Source organism: Balaenoptera ricei, chromosome 19 (genome assembly GCF_028023285.1).
Source record: "Balaenoptera ricei isolate mBalRic1 chromosome 19, mBalRic1.hap2, whole genome shotgun sequence".
NCBI lineage: Eukaryota > Metazoa > Chordata > Mammalia > Artiodactyla > Balaenopteridae > Balaenoptera > Balaenoptera ricei.
This window is the reverse complement of record NC_082657.1, coordinates 44,531,261-44,548,952: the sequence shown is the minus strand read 5'-3', so window position 1 is coordinate 44,548,952 and position 17,692 is coordinate 44,531,261. Positions and strand designations below refer to the sequence as shown.

At 37.6% G+C, this 17,692-nt stretch overlaps 1 protein-coding gene across 4 annotated transcripts in view; it reads right to left on the bottom strand.

Moving 5' to 3' along the window:
* CBFB (core-binding factor subunit beta) overlaps positions 1 to 17,692 on the bottom strand; it is a 62,175-nt gene that overhangs the window by 15,662 nt on the left and 28,821 nt on the right. The window contains exons 4-5 of one of the 4 annotated variants that reach the window (XM_059904310.1): positions 10,502 to 10,618; positions 468 to 594 (exon numbers count right to left, since the gene is read on the bottom strand). In XM_059904310.1, coding sequence (XP_059760293.1) covers positions 468 to 594; positions 10,502 to 10,618 — 244 coding nt within the window. Of the gene's footprint in view, positions 1 to 467; positions 595 to 3,980; positions 10,198 to 10,501; positions 10,619 to 17,692 lie in introns of those variants that run through there. The other 3 variants (XM_059904309.1, XM_059904306.1, XM_059904308.1) reach the window with 3 other exon arrangements.

The following is a 17,692-nucleotide window of genomic DNA, read 5'->3' as shown; positions in this document are numbered from 1 at the left end:
CTTTGAGTAGTTTGAAAATAAATTTTCCTCTAGTGAAGAGACTATACAAATGACCGAAAATTATAATGTTACAAAATCAAGACAAATATTTATAGAAAAGTGGGAAATAATGTTACTCCCAGAGAGTTTTAATAATGTTCTAAAAATATGTATCTTATGATAACATAAGGTAATTTTTACATATAATCTGAAAGATAAGAAAAAAGAGGTAAGATATTTGGATCAATCAATTAATAGAAAATATATCTTATTATAGTAAATATTTTTTTTTGAGGACCAATAAATGAGGAATTCATGTACAACCTTAAAATTAAGACTAACTTTCTTTATAGCCATTACATTTAATAAACACAAAGTCACAGAGTACAACTTTTAAAAAATGAAAGACATTAAACTACTAAACTATTTAAAATCATTATGCACAAACATCACAAATAGAGCCTGAGAGTTTGGGGGAAAGTACTAACCAGTTACTGCCAGCAGCTGTGAAACTCTCACCTCCATTTCCTCCCGATGAGACCTGTCTCTATCTTCAAATTCACGTGTCCTTCTCCGGGCCTCTTCAAAGGCCTGTTGTGCTAATGCATCCTCCTGCTGTCATAAGAATATATGAAACAGATATTTTAATTTTGATTTATAATAAAAAAAATTTGGGGGTGTCTTATTTTTTGAAAGAAATGAACAGCAGAGTATTTCTCAAAACATCAAAGCCATAAAAAAAGTCAGAGCAACTTCTAAAAGAGAACTTCAGTATTTTCATGTTCTATTATAACACCTTGGAAATAGTAATCGTGTTCAGTCATATTCTAACAACTGAAAATGCTCTTCCCTTTCTGTCCTTACCTTATCCTATTCACCAAAGTAAAATCCTGATCAAGTCAATATTTAAAACATAGAAGTATAAGGAAAAAGAAATTAGTAAATACTTCTACAGTGTGGGGATAAGACAGGCCAGGCGCTCTAAGTATGACACTAAAGCCAGAAATATAAAAGAGAATATTAACAGAATCAACTGTACAAATGTTAGAAACTTCTAGACAACAAAAAGAAAATTCCAAGGGATATTATCAAGAAAAATTTATTTGTAACATATAACAAATCTATCCTAATCCTTTCCCAACTAATGGATAAAGATCTGAAGGAAACCCAGATACTTCAAACTTCTTGTGTCTAAAAGGTAACCAATTTAAACTTTCCCTTTACACTTTTTAGTCTGGATGGTGGCACTACTCACTCATTTCTGCCAAGAACCGGAGCTGCCTTTGACACTTCGCTCTCCCCCTGTCTCCACAGAGCCAATCAACCACCAAATCCTATCCATCTGACCTCCTATTTTTTGAATCTTTAGGCTCCTTTTCATTCCTACAAACATTTTCCTAGTTCAGGATCCTAAGACCTCTCACTCAAATTACTGCAAAGTCTCTTCCTGTTTCCATTCTGTCATCCCCCAATCCAAAACACAGCCATCAGAGCGTGCCTTCTAAAGCACAATCTGACCACAATACTCCCCAACTTAAAGCTCCCTCGCTGTCTACAGCACAGGATGCTCAAGTGCATGATTTGCAGTCACGCACTTCTCAACACTAGGATTTTCAATGGCACACTTGAAGAAACTAAAATATCAAAAACAATGCCAAAAAAGTCATCAATATTCACTCCCCTAGTTTCATTACAGCAAGGGGTGGCCAGGTAACTATGTTCTAGCCAATGATATAGAAGTGTAAGTCAATGAATGGGCCTTCTGAGAAAGTCATTTAAGAGACATGTCCCCTTTCCTTCTTCCTGGGAACCGATGCAATGACCAGAGATACAGCAACCATCTTGCAAACATAATACTGGGGATGTTGCCACACACTGAGCATAGTACAGCAGGAAAATGAAAAGACCCACATCCCCTGATAATATCATTGCCTGAACTGCATACTGTTGATATCTTACTCTGTGTGATAAATCCTTTATTTGGCTCTGTTAGTAGGGTTGTTTGATACTTGCAATTTTCACTGACACAAAGTCTATAACTTAAACAAAACTGAAAGGTGTGATCAAGTCTCCATTCTTATGTTGCATTTACTAGCTCTGTGACCCAGGGCAAGGTATTTCATTTTCTAAGCCTCAGTAAACTCACATGTAAAATGCACGTAGTACTAATACTTACGTCTCAAGATTAAATGAGATAACATATAAAAATGCTTAAGTGCACTACCTGACAACATTCAATAAATGCTATTATTTTATAAGCATTTGTGAACATGTAAAATTTACACGTGACTAAACATTACTATAAATACCAACTGTATTCTCAGAATGTACTACATAAGTCAGAGGCACCTGCAAAAGAACACTGTTCCCAAATGCCAAGGACTTTCTCTTATTTGATTAGGTATCAACCAGGGACATGTCTGCTGATAACAGGATATCCCTTCTGTCCTGTGCATTCATTCACTTTTTCATTTATTCCACAAATATTCCGTGAGTCTTTACCATGCCCAAGTCACTGTGCTGGGTGCCATGCACACAATGTGTGGGAGCAAATGGTGCTTTTCCTTATAGTTTCTGGTCTAGAGGGGCAGGTGGACAATGAACAAATAATTACAAAAATCAATATATAATTATCAGTTGTGACTGAGTATAGTAAAGGATTACAAGATGAAATGAGAGCATATAACACAAGATGTAATCTAACTCCCTAAGGAAGTTATTAGCCACTAATGTGTATTCTAGCAATGATCATAGATTTTTACCTTATTAAAATTTAAAAAAGTATTATTACTAATATTTGTAGTAAAATAAGCTAAGAGAGATTTGGTAGCTCTCTATTCTCTAATTCCAGCTTCTATCTTGGTCTTTTCTAGTAAGATGTGAAATGTATGTGCAATGAACAGAGTCTGCACTTTAAATGGTTAAATCTGAAAGATGATCAGTGATCCAGTGTTATCCTGATCCATTCCTGTTGCGAACTTAAGTAACACCTCCCTTTCAAGGACAGCATAAAGGGTACTTACTGATAAAACTATACACTCACCCATAAAGTGTGCTCAAATGGATAAGGACAAACAACCCTATCTAGACTCAGGTGGTGGAAGGCTTTCAGCACTCCAGTCCCCACCAGCTACTTGTTATACTAGCCTGTTACTCCACGGTCTATACCACAGTCTGCACAAAGTAGTCAGGTGGGGTCATCATAAAAGGTGGCTGGGTGTTTGTGAAACCCATGTGGTAAATAAAGACCGAGCAGTGCTCTCATAGAGCATATATATAGACTATTCTTAACCATTCTTGCTACACTGATTTTGTCTTTATTGTATTGCTAAATCTACAACTATATTTATTTTACAGTTTGGTAATACTTACCTTTCTGTGCAATGAATTTTAAAAATAGAAGTATATATTTAATGAAAAATTAAGAATCAAATTCGTTTCCAAGAAAGCTGATGATGAATGCATAATTTGTACAAAATAACGACATTTCCTATTCTCTGTGGGGACCAGAATGATATTACTGATCACATGAAAACCAAAAGAAATAAATCTGCTGAAGAAGCATCAACATATACTTCAAAGGCGACAATTTAACATGTGCAGCTGCAGACGGTACATTTAACACCATTATGTAAAACATAACTTTTTATTTAAATCAAACGACTCTTCTAAATTTCCACTCACATTCTCGTCAACATACAAAAAGCAAAGCTGTTCATATGTTGGCTTTGCTGACAGAAAAATCCTGCAAAAAGCTGAAGGATACCAGTTTTACATCAGTGTCATTAGGTACTTCAAATAGAAAATCTATTCAACCCAATACGGTTCAATTTTTCTAATCATATTATAGAATCAAAATAGAGCTTTTGGAAGGTCATTATATTGAAGGTGAAACATATTTTTGTGACTGCTAATTTAAAAAGTACAAAAATGAAGATAAAGTTATTGGTTCTTAAACTGATAATACAAATACAAATGTTGGTGGAGCAAACATTTAAACACTGTATAAAAAATAACATTCTCAGTGAATTTTTAAAACTATGAAATAGAAATTTACTAGTAATTAGTTGTGGTACACATGAAATTCATAATTGTTATCCAAACAATTCTTATCCAAAGTAGTGAGGCATTCTACCAATCATTTAGACATTAGAGTTGCATAAATTACAAATATATTTACGTATCCATAGTTAAAGTGACTGAACTATAAAATTTCTGTGACAAAGCTGATGCTGAATACAAATAAATTCACATGACATTATACAGGCACTTTGGATTTTAGAAATCTGAGCCTTTGAAGAACTTCTATGAAATCAACCTAGTTCCTAAAATGGCATTGATCTTTTTTTTTTTTGTAAATGAGTCCTCAGTTATATTTTGTTCAAAATTAGTTGGAAATCTCTGATTAAAGTATTCAATGGTGAAGCGCCAAATTTTTCAGTTTTTCAAGCTTTTAGAGAATTGCAATTGTTGAAAATCAAACAGATGAAGACAACACTGAAATTATCCTACAAATTACAGAAAATAAAGAAATGAAAGTACAATCAGCAAACATGATTCAATTTTGAGTTTATACAATTATACTCAGAAATATCTTCATTTGTGGGAAACTTTTAAAACATTTTATTGAACTATTTACACATACAAAAAAGTACACATATCTTAAGGCTGTGTTGTCCAGTACTGTAGCCACTAGCCACGTGTGACTACTGCATACTTGAAATGTTGCTAATTTGAGTCTGTAAGTGGAAAATACACGCTAGATTTCAAATACTTGTTACCAAAACAGGTAAATATCCCAATAAATATTTATATTGATTTTATGTTCAAATGATAATATTTTGGATATACTGGGATAAATAAAATGTAAAAATTAATAATTTTCAAACCTTTTTAAATGTGGCTTTTAAAAAATTTTAATTTACATAATGTGGCTCACATTTGAATTCTACTGGACAGCACTGTCCTAAAAGATAGCTTGACGAATCTTCAGAAACTGAACTAAAAGCCATATGAAGAGACAGAACAGCACCAGCATCTCAGAGGTCGTCTTCTCCTCCATTCCAGGAACTACCCTCCTCTCCCAAGGATAAACCACTATCCTTCCTTTTAACAACATGTATTATTAGTTTTACCTATTTTTGTACTTTTATATAGATGGATTCATATAGCATGTGCTTTTTTAATACACTCAATGTATTTGTGAAATTCACCCATATTGGTATGCTAGTTGTAGTTTTTCATTTTCATTGTATTTCTCTGTATGAACATGCAATTTATCCATTTGACTGTTAGTGGGCATTTGGGCAGTTTATAGTTTCTGGCTATTAACCAATAATGCTGCTACAATGTCCTAGTACCTATCTTTTGATGAATATATGTATTCATTCCCATTGCATACCATGCTTCAGGACAGAACTGCTGGATCATAGGTATACACATGTGCAGTTTTAGTATTTATTGCCAAATGTTGTGTCAACTTTATGTAATCAAACACCACACCAACTGTTGTTCCGCATCCTTGCCAACGTTTGTCAAAGGTACTCTGAACAAAGGCAAAAAGACAATACCTGTGAAAATATTTCAGTTGAAATACTTATACAATTTAATTTTTAAGAATGTAATTGTGACTATCCTCCGTTTATCTCTTAGCCTACCCGGTACCTGAGCATATACTGGAGAATTTTGTTCTCACATGGCAGAGAAAGAGATTGAGCAAGCTTAGCTCCCTTGTGCATGTCTTATCAGGACACTAATCCTACCATATCAGGGCCCCACTCTTAGGACTCATTTAACCTTAACAGACCCCATAAAGGTCCTATCTCCAAATACAGTCATATTGGAAGTTGGGGCTTCAAAATATGAATTTTGGGGGAACACAAACATGCCATCCACAATAGCTGGTAAGTGGTGGGGGCAGGAATCACAATTACATGACCATGAAGTGCCTACTCCTAACTTCTATACTTCATTGCCTCTTTACATTTACTATCTTTCAGAAGACTGGGGGATGGGGAAAGCTCCAGAGAAGTGCTGACTGTTGACTGAATGGTTGGTATCCCCTGCTTTAAAATTTTTATATTATGTAAGACCTATTATTATATTAGTTTACTATGACAACAGATGGTACTTACTTTATAGTGATAAAGCCCAATTTGTGGACCAGGGCAACAAAGCCTGGGAAATTCTCAGTATGGAAAATACTGTGGGCTAAACTTTAAATTTTTACCTATCACTTTAATAAAATATTTCAGTTTTAGAAGTCAACTTAATCTGAAATTCACCCTTACATAAATTCAATCTGCTGTATCACTTCTTACAGAAACAGCCTTCTAAACTGCCAATTATTTACTATTTTTCTGAAGGAATTAGGTATTCCTTATCCCTGTGGAAATTAAGGTAGCAGAGATTCTTTCTTAAGAATTTTAACTTTGAGCCTGAATTTTTTACTAGGAAGGTTTAATTTTTTGATCTCTTAAGAAGAAAATTCCTACATTTCTATATATGGAGAACAAAATGGGAATAACAGAAATAACAAAAAGAGAGCTCCTTTTTATTCTTGCCATTATTTTAACTTTATTAAGAGGATTAATATTAAACAACTAAAAAAATTAACACCGCTAATAATCAGATACTCTGACATGTTCTTTCAGCATTTTGAATATGTCATCACACTATCTTCTGGCCTCCATAATTTCAAAAGACAAGTCAGCTCTTAATCTTATTGTGGCTCCCTTGTATGTAATGAGGCCTTTTTCTTGCTGCTTTTAAGATTCTCTTTGTTTTTCAACAGTTTGGCTATGATGTACCTAGTTGTGGATTTCTTTCTGCTTACCCTACTTGGAGTTCATTAAACTTCTTGGATATGGAGATGAATATTTTTCGTCAAATTTAGAAGTTTTCAGCCATTATTTCTTAAAATATATTTTCTGCCCCTTTCTTTCTCTCCTTACCGCCTGGGACTTTCATTACATATATGTTGGTCTGCGTGCTGGTGTCCTACAATCTCTGATACTGTTCATTTTTCTTTGTTCTTTCTTCTTTCTGTTCTTGAGACTGGATAATCTCTATTAATCTATGTTCAAGTTCACTAATTCTTCTGCCAGCTTAAATCTGTTGAGTCTGTGAATTTTTCATTTCAGTTATCGTACTTTTCAATCCTAGAATTTCTACTTGATTCTTTTTAAAAATTTAGATCTCTTTATTAATATTCTGTCTTTGATGAGTCACTGTCATAATTGTCCTTCAATTCTTTAAAGGAAGAAATTTTCCTTTAGTTCTCTGAACATACTGAAAAAGAATTGCTTTTAAGTCTTTTGTCACTAAGAACCATCATCTGAACTCCCTCAGAGTATCTACTGCCTGCTTTTTCCCCTGAGTATCAGTCACACTTTTGTGCTTATTTGCATGTCTTGTAATTTCCTGTTAAAAATTGGATATTTTAGATAATATACTGTAGCAACTCTGAATTCTGACCCCTGCCTCCAGCTTGTTGTTGCTGTTTTTTGTTTGTCTACTTAGTGACTTGCCTAGTTGTGTGGAGTCTGTTTCCCCAGCAGTGTGCAGCCTCTGATGTCACTGCTTAGTTTTTTTTCTTTTTAAGCCTTGCTTTCTAGGGGGTTGCCCCTGGGTCAGCATAACCTAATGGTCAGCCAATGATTGGTCAGAGGTTTTGCTTAAACACCTTGAGTCAGAAGCCTTCTAATCCTTTGCCATGGAATCTGTGTGTGGCTTACTTTCAAAGTGCAGGGAGTTTATCAGTCTACCCTGTATTCAGCCAGGGACTAGTAGCTTTCAAGGGCTCTCTCTGTCCTCTCCTGAACAGGTGTAGCCTTGCACACGTACACAGCCTTTTGGACCATGAGAGGTTAAGTGTGATCTCAATAAGGCTTACTTTAGCTATCTCTTTCCCTAGATTTCCCTGATAAATTTCTGGTTAGTCTGCCATTTTGTTGCTTCCTGAAACATTAGCTTTCTCCAATTGTTTGCCACAGAGACTGCTATTGTTTTCAACAACAGCCCTGGACATGTATTTTTCCAAGTGCTGCTCTAAATAAAGTCAGCTCCCTCTGACAGGACAGCAGAGCTGCCAGTCCTCATGGCTCGTCCTGCCTGCCCAGGGTAGAACTTGAGGAACCACAGAGCTAAGGGAGATGGGAGCAGCTCCCAACTAAAAGGCCAGACTATCACTGTTCTTACTGAAATTCACTAGCTTCGTTTGAATAAATGCCTCTCAATATATGTCCTTTGGTTAATTTCCAGAGACCTTAAATGGGTCTTTGTTTGTTTGTTTACAATTTTGTTAAGTTTAATCACTGCTTTTTGGAGAGAGAATCTGCCAAGCTCCTCACTCAGCCATTTCAAAAGTGCTGCTCCTACATTTTATTTTAAACTGGGTTTTTTTTTCCCCCCCTCAGAATGTGCTAAGGATCCAGAACAAATATTAAACAGAACCATCTACTACACTTTGCAGTGCCCCACTAAGCACACAGTGGTAATCCAGTGCAATTCAGAACCACTGAAGGAAAAACTTTCCCCAAACCAGGACCAAAATTTGGGTCTCAATCTCTTCAGAATTCATCAATATTATGAGAACATGAGACTTTCTATACTTACTGTTTCTAAAAAATACTTCCTAATTTTATTTGATAACAACAAACTATATATAAAAAGAGACAAGGAAGGCAGGGAGGCCCATGGATGGAAGTGTGTGTGTGTGTGTGTGTGTGTGTGTGTGTGCGCGCGCGCGCGTGCAGGGGTACTTGGGGGGGGGGGTCAAGAATGGAGAGAGGGTCAAAAAAGAGGGTCAAAAATTAGAGAAAGGGCCTTCCCTCATCCCCCATCAGAGTTGGCGCCCAGAGGAGGGTTCTTGAGGGAGCTGTGAGGGTCCACAGACGTGCCTCAGCCTATGAGATGGTAGAAGATCCAGCACCCAAAAGTGACCCAGTGACTGGCCCAGCTGAGCTCTGACCACTTGTGGACAGTGTATGCCATGCTGTAGCCCTGCTCCTCTGTGGTATCGTCCACATCAACGTCAAACAGGGAGCCCAGGTAGGCCAGGTGGAAGATGGCCAGGGCCCCAAAGAGCAGGTTTAAGGCTCGCACCCCTAGGCCCAAACGATGCTGGTGTGAACAGTCTGGTGGGCACCTTTTCGACAAGACACAGGCACTGAGGATCCGAGCCAGGCGCTTTCGGAGGACGTGCTCCACATAAGTGATAAATGCCAGGGACAGCAGCACCGCAGCCAGGTGGAAGCTAAAGCCGTGCAGGAGGGCGCTGGTTGCATAGGTGACCAGCACGGCTGAAAAGGTCCCCAGGTGGAGAGCATTCTTGAAAACATAGTTATTTAGCCAACAAGACATGGGCAGGTTCCAGCTTGTGACAACTTCCACCATGGACCGGGGCAGCTCCACATTCAGTGGCTTAGAGACCGTCAGGTCCCATTCCAGGTGATCCTTCTCCTCGGTGAAGCCAGCCCCCGCCAACGTGGCTGTGGCCTCAGATAGAAAGCCCACAAAATAGTTGCTGAAGTGGAAGGAGACAGCACTCTCGTAGGCTCGCAGCCACTTGTGAAGGAGGCGGTCGCCATCAAGGGGGATGACGTAGGGGAAGAGGTAGGGGCCCACACAGGTGGACAGCACAAGGCACAGCAGGGCCAGCACCAGGCTCTGGGCCACTTTCTGCAGCCACTGACGGCTCAGCGGGAGGCCTTGGACAGCCTGTAGGTAGCTGTGGAAGGATATCCAGGGCCCAAAGACGATGGTGCCCACAAAGAAGAGGTAGCCCATGAACTCCACGGGCGAGGGCACCACACCCACCTCGCCCCGGTCCAGATCGAAGCCCAGAGACACTGCCTTCATGGCCACAATCATCTGGGCCCCTCGCATCTTGTGCCATGTCACAGTGTCCACCATGTGCATCTCACCCATGAGTAGGTAGATGAGGATGGTGACGGAGAGGAAGATGCCACGATGGGAGGAATGTCGGCAGAGGAACAGCACGAGGTAGCACAGAAGGCAGAGCAGCATGACCCAAACCATGTGCAGCTGGAAGAAGTGGTAGAGGCTGAAGAACCCACCTGCCACGGTGCTTGCATGCTTCAGGTAGGATGGCAACCCAAGCCTCCCGAGGAGGCGGCAGGCGAGGCAGATGGCAAGGAGCAGCCAGATCTGGTCAAGGCCCTGCTGGGCAGTAGGCAGGAGACAGCCCTGTAGGAGCTGCTGGAAAAATTCCTGGCGGCTGAAGGTGGCCATTGTGGACCCCCACAGATGGATGAACAGATGGATAGACTTGGCAGTAAAGAAGCTGCGGTCCAGGGGCCCAGGGACACACCACCGCCACCACTGTCGCCGCCTCCTCCAGGCAGCCTCCCCCGCAAGCTGCAAGGCCGGGACCAGCTGCGGCTCCCAGGGCAGCACTGTATACTTACTCTTAAAGACTGGGTAAAATAGATCTCCACACAAAGGCAAGATTAGGGGTAAAAAAAGGGACCACAGTCAGTAAAGCCTGAAGTCACCCTACCTGGGCTCGCTCCTCATCAAACTCCAGGCAGCCCATACCATCCAGTCTCTGGAGATCAATCCAACCTTTCCAGATAACACAGACTCCATTCAGAATCATGGGAGCCTTCAAATATACCTAAGACACAGAAAGAAGGATGAAAACCAATAATAAGCCATCAGACACATAAAAAACAAAGGATAAACTTACTTATGAAAACTGGGTTTTTTTGGGGAAAAAAAATAAATACAATTATAAAATTAAGAATTGTAGGAAAGTATACAAAGCATAGCCTCTGACCATATTCTATAAATTAAGTTAATCTGGTTTACCAGGATTTTATTTCTAGTCACAATTTTTCCAGATTATTTATTTTTTTAAAGATTTAATTTTATTTTCATTTTTGGCTGTGTTGGGTCTTCATTGCTGCGTGTGGGCTTTCTCCAGTTGGGCTTCTCATTGAGGTGGCTTCTCTTGTTGTTGAGCACGGGCTCTAGGTGTGTGGGCTTTAGTAGTTGTGGCATGCGGGCTCTAGTAGTTGTGGCATGCGGGCTTAGTTGCTCCGCAGCATGTAGGATCTCCCTGGACCAGGGCTCGAACCCGTGTCCCCTACATTGGCAGGAGGATTCTTATCCACTGCATCACCGGGGAAGTCCCTCCAGATTATTTTTAAAAGGAAGTTTTACAGATTTTGTAAAAACTGTAGTAAGGTGATACTTGAAGTGACATTGTTTCTTTTGCAGCTGAAGCTAGGACAATCAGGTACTTTGCTTTAATTTTTGAATCTTGAATAGGAAGACATAAAGATGTAAAACAACTGGAATTCACTAGCCCCTGAAGAGAGCACGCACTGTTTCTCCCTGTTTGGATACCTGGAGCCACCCAGGGTCAGGTTCTTCATATTTCCTTTCAGTTTTATAAGCTACCTCATAGATTCCTGGTAAGTAATGCTGTTTTTCTTTCTTTTTCTTTTTTTACTTAAGTTAGCCAGAGTTGATTTCTACCGCTTTTAGCCAAAGAACCTTAACTGATGCAACATTTATTTATGCATACTAAACATAAGAGAATTCTTCTGTTTCAAGTAAATAACCCTCGAGCAAAAGTCACTTTAGGTATGATTTCCAAATTTAAATCACTTTCATTTTTGATCACCAAATTAATTTTCATATTGCCTGTAAATATAGTTGTTCTCAAGAGCAATTAAGGATCCATCAAGAAAGGAAAGGTGCTAATGCTATCATCCTGAGGTATTTTACTGTGATATAGTAAGAAAATATAAAAGAGAAGAAAAGAGAAATTTGTTAGTTCTTACAATCTCCCTCATCATAACACCATTTTATTCTAATAAGTACTTCAAAAAAAAAAACAACCCCAACATTGTTATTTTAGGTCTTCTCTACCTCATTTAACACGGGCTTCTGAATAAAAATCAGCATAGATTTTTTTTTTTTTTATCATTTACTGCCTTAACAAGATCTTTTAAATGCAGAGGATGCAGGACTTCAATGAGTTTTCAAAATGCCAGGTTATCCAATATATCTTTATAAATAAGGTTCTTCATCTGCTTAAACCAAATATATTTTCTTCAGATAATCCCACTGCTTTTGTGAGCTAAAATTAGCATTATTTATTACCTATAATTATATAGTCAGTAAGGCAGTTTCTCATTTTGAGGAAAAAGCTGGAAGCATCAACTTTTTCTTTACTCAATTCAGCAGTTTCTTCAACAAAAAAAGTCATGAGGCATTCTTGTTTTACAGAGGTTTAATAAGAATAACTTATTAAATCATTAATTATGTCAGTAATTATAAATATGCAACAAAAATGACTGAGACACCTGTAAAATAAAACCTAGAGGACTTATGTCTTCTTAGTACATATTTAAGTCATTCCCCTCCGCTAGTAAACACAACTGTTTTTCCTGTTAAGGGCCCCAATAAACCATGCTGAATCAATTTCTACTGATACTGGAAAAAAAGCCAAAAACATAAGGTTCCATTTCTCCTCCCATTTGGACCAAGGGAAACAGTCTACAGTTATAGCTGAAACCGTTTAACCACACATTTCCTTCTGTTCTGATAAGTGCTCATTCCCTTCCACACTGTGAATTTAAAACTCCACTGGTATGCACCTAGTTGAACAAGTAACTGTGACGACCTCATATTCGATACCTCACTAAACCTAAAATAACCCTCTGAATTGCCTATCAATATAACTTGACTTACCACATCTACTAATCAAGATTCCCACTTACTCTTTCCAACAGAGGAGGGGGTGCTACACAATCAGGAGCACAGCATTTCACTTATCAATCTACCTCATTATTTTAAATTCTCACACTAAACATAAAGATAATCCTCATCTAATAGCAGAGAAAGGTCAACTTCATGATCAGATTCTATATTCTTCATCAATGACTTACATCTTTTAGATTCAAAGATTCCATAATCTAGCTTATTCATATTTACTTCCATAGTCAAAAAATATTTTCCTTACGAAATTACCAAATTTTTAAACAGCTGATTTATTACTTCTTTATAAAAGTTTTCTCATGACTAAGAAAACCACTGATCTGCTTTGGAAAATTCCTAAATGGGTTCAGAAAATGGCTACAGTTCATAATCAAGGCTAGTGCCTGGAATTGTAATTTAAAATATTTAGATGATCCTGTGATTTACTGCGATGTTCACATTTAAATAAATACAGTTTTATGTGTAGACCTTCAAAGTAAATGCTTGGCACTTTCATACATTCATGAATACCAAACCTTGAAGTACAAAGAAACGAAAACTCTCTTACTTTGGTAATTTAATAACGTCATTTAAACATTCAGACATTTTTCACTGAAAATAATGATGGTTTATTTCAAACTGTGAAAAGAAAATGTATTAGAATATGACCTAGGGTTTAAACCCATTGTCCTAGAACAATTAAATGTTTTATATAAAATGAATTCTATAAAGTCTTTAAATTGGGTAAATATTCAGCTAATCACACACAAAAATAACAAAATAGCTTGCTTATCTTTCCAAAAGTAAAATATCAGAGGATATGTTTAAGACTTCACAGAAAGTTAAAAGTGACTGCAGCCTCACGTTTTGTGTTCTTTTGGAAATAAGGTAAAGTATTGCACAATTTTTTAATCAGCTCAATCTCTAAGTATCAGTATTTGTGATGTTATTTCAATCCAAATTACACAATCACTTTTCTTTCACATTTGTAGCTTTAAATTCCACATCACTGTAGCAGTAGAGCTTCAGCAAAAACACGTACGCACCAACTGTGGCATTATCCATATAATGAAATACCATTCAGCCATTAAAAAGGAATAAAGTAGTGATACATGCTACAACATGGATGAACCTTGAAAACATTATGCTAAGTGAAAGAAACCAGAAAAAGGCCACATACTATATGATTCCATTTATATGAAACATCCAGAATAGGTAAATACAGAGACAGAAAGGATATCAGTGGTTCCCAGGGGCTGAGGGGAGGGGGGAATGAGGAGTGACTGTTAATAAGTACAGGATTTCTTTTTAAGGTGATGAAAATGTTTTGGAATGACAGAGTGGTGACAGCTGCACAATTCTGTGAATATACTAAAAATCCCTGGATTTTTAGTTAATTTAGTGAAGGATGAATTTTATGGTCTATGAATTTTATCTCAATAGAGCTATTATAAAAAATATTTGCAATAAGTTTTATCTGTTATATAGGTGACATCTATAAGATATGTATATGGAGATTTTTGAGCAGGCAGTTGCATATAGGATTCTAGCACTCTGTGAAGAGATATGGGCTGATGATATAAATCTGGCAGTCATCAACGACACAGTGGTATTTAAATCCAGGGGAAAGGAAGAGATTACTCAAGCAGTAAGTAGAAGGAGAAAAGAGGGGGACCCATGAAGAACCCTAAGGAAATCCAACTTTCAGATGTTGGGTAGAAGAGAATAATCCAGCAGAGCAGCCTATGAACTGCCAGTGAAGAAACAGGAAAACATGCAAAGAGCCTAGTGGCTAAAGGTTAAGTTAAAGGCCCCCAAGTAAAAATTTCCCCTTTGTTGGCTGCATAAGATTTTGAAGTATTACGTTACAGTATCTTAGGTTACTCATAACTTTTAGCAATGCTCTTATTTAAGGCAGGAGTTCTTAGTCTGGAGTTCAGAAAACCCACATGAGTTTGGGTTTATGGATAAGTTTCAAGAAGACCAGAAACCTCCCAAAATTCTGGTAAAAATGTATGTTTGTGTCCATGTGCATTTTTCTAAGGAAGTCCAATGCTTTCACCAAATTCTCAAAAGGGTGTACAAGGGGAAAAGGATTCAACTATGACAGTAAAAATGCAATTCTTCCCTTTCCCCTCACAGACACCAAGGTCTTTGTAGCACCAAGCTTGAGAGATGATAAATACCCTTCATTTAGTAAAGGGACCAAACTGCTTAAGCAGCTAAACATTAGTTTCCCTGGGTTTTGAAATGTGCCAGAGGAAGGATAAGAGAGGACTTAGTTAGTTTCCCATTTATCAACCTGTACAAAATAGTTCTATCTCTGAGTCTGGAGTCTCTTATTCTGAGAGTATATAAATTTGGAATAAACAGTGGCATCTTCAATTGCCCTTTCTTCTACAATACTATATGGATGTTCAGTGTTTCTAGCTCCTAGGTAGCTGGACTGAGAATAGAAATTGAGGGTACAACGGGACAGCAGAAAGAGTTCCCTTTATTGAGTGGTTCTGAAGAAGATAATTTCAAGATAATTAAAACAGAATAATCGTAAATTTGCAAAGACTCCCATACACACTGGTACTGAGCCATATCATCAAGATACACAGAAACCAAGTGTCAAAGCTATTGATAAAAGCAAGAAGCAGATACTTCACCCTCAAAAAACCCATTTCAATTGGAAAGAATATTTCATTTCCTTATAGTAAACTATTAGAGCTCAAATAATTGTGACTCTAGCCAATAAACTGAGATATTAGGGAAAACAGTAGAGGAAATGATCAGTACCCCTTAGGCCCTCAGGACATACCTGAATAATGATTAATAGAAGAACAGAAGTACACCTGGAATTTAGAAATGTTTTTCTTGTAGCTTTCCTATAATTTCAATTTGAAAGGATTCACCTATTCAACAGATGTATATTACCTGTCATTTTGTACATGGTATTATCATAAGGGCAGAGGGGAATACATGATGATTTTTTAAAAAATTGTATCCCACCACCCCAAAAAAGATTCCAACACCAGTTAAAGTCTTTAATAAGGAAGAACGGAATGCATACAAAAAGAACTCTAAGAATTAAAACTGAATTCACCCATTACATTTAAGTAGGACTTACTTAACTCCTAAGGTTAACGGAATGTTCCACTGATAGTAATAAAATTGTAAGGAGCTGGATCCAGCAGCTTTGCAACCTCTTTTTAAAGACCACAGTTCTAACAAAGTTGCATATAAACATGACCAGGATATAATATTTGAAGATTATCTACCTGAAAAATATAAAATATTCAACTGAAAAACCAAGTGAATTAATGAGTTCAATAAAGTGGCTGGTTATAAAAAAAATATACAAAACCCAACAACTTTCCCGTATTACAACAGTAACTATTTAGAAAATAAAATGAAAAATGAAAAAAACAAACCTTATTTTAAAATAGCATTGGGATTTCCCTGGTGGCGCAGTGGTTAAGAATCCGCCTGCCAATGCAGGGGACAAGGGTTCGAGCCCTGGTCCAGGAAGATCCCATATGCTGCGGAGCAACTAAGCCTATGCACCACAACTACTGAGCCTGCGCTCTAGAGCCCGCGAGCCGCAACTACTGGGCCTGTGTGCCACAACTACTGAAGCCTGCGTGCCTAGAGCCCGTGCTCCGCAACAAGAGAAGCCACCACAATGAGAAGCCCGCACAACGTAACGAAGAGTAGCCCCTGCTCGCCGCAACTAGAGAAAGCCTACATGCAGCAAGAAGACCCAACGCAGCCAAAATAAATAAATAAATAAATTTATATTTAAAAAAATAGCATTAAAAGTATCTACTAAGAATAAATTTAATACGAAACAGGTAGGCTCTATAAGAAGAAAATACCTAATTTTTGAAACACAGAAAGAGACTTGAAAAACTAGTGAGATGTCATGTTCTCTAATGGTAAGACTACAAATGCCAATTTATACCAAAGTAATCCTTATTTTAACGAAATTCCAGTAAAATCTCAAAATAATGTTTTTTGGAATTTACAAAATAAGTCTATAATTCATACAAAAGAATCAGACCATCCAAGAGAATAAAAGAAAGTATTTTTCTGCTCTTTCAGCTATTAAAACCTGTAACAACGCAATCAGTACATATGCAGTAGTGCTGTGGCAGCCAGAAACAACTTGATGGAATAAACAAAAAAATTAAAAAACAAAACCACATATACAAGTACTTAATAAATGAAAAGGGCAACATTTCAAATCAATGGTAAAAGGGTATTTTACTTAACCAGTGGAGATGGGAAAACTGACTATCATTAAAAAAAAAAAAGTTTGGAAAAAATAAATAAAATGGCTAAAATATTAAAATAAAACAAGGTAACTATTTCTAAACAAAAGGTAAAAATCTTTTAAATTAGGGACTTCCCTGGTGGTTGACTGGGTAAGACTCTGCGCTCCCATTGCAGGGGGCCCAGGTTTGATCCCTGGTCGGGAAACTAGATCCTGCGTGCTTGTGGCAACTAAGTGTCCGCATGCCGCGACGAAGCTCCCGTGTGCCGCAACTAAGACCCGGCGCAAGATACATACATACATAAATATTTTAAAAAAATTTTTTTTAATTAAAAATCTTAATAATGTGTATGAGGAGAGATACCAGGTTCTACTACATTGTCAGAGGGAGCATGAACTGGCTAACAATTCTGGGAAGGCATTTTTTGGCAACAGTGTGAATTTTCCTCTTACAAATAGCTCGTGGGGCTCAATATCAAAAAAAACAAACAACCCAATAAAAAAATGGGCAGAAGACCTAAATAGACATTTCTCCAAAGAAGACATACAGATAGCCAAGAGACACATGAAAAGATGCTCAACATCGCTAACTATTAGAGAAATGCAAATCAAAACTACAATCAGATATCGCCTCACACCAGTCAGAATGCCCATCATTAAAAAGTGTCTACAAACAATAAATGCTGGAGAGGGTGTGGAGAAAAGGGTAAATTGGTACAG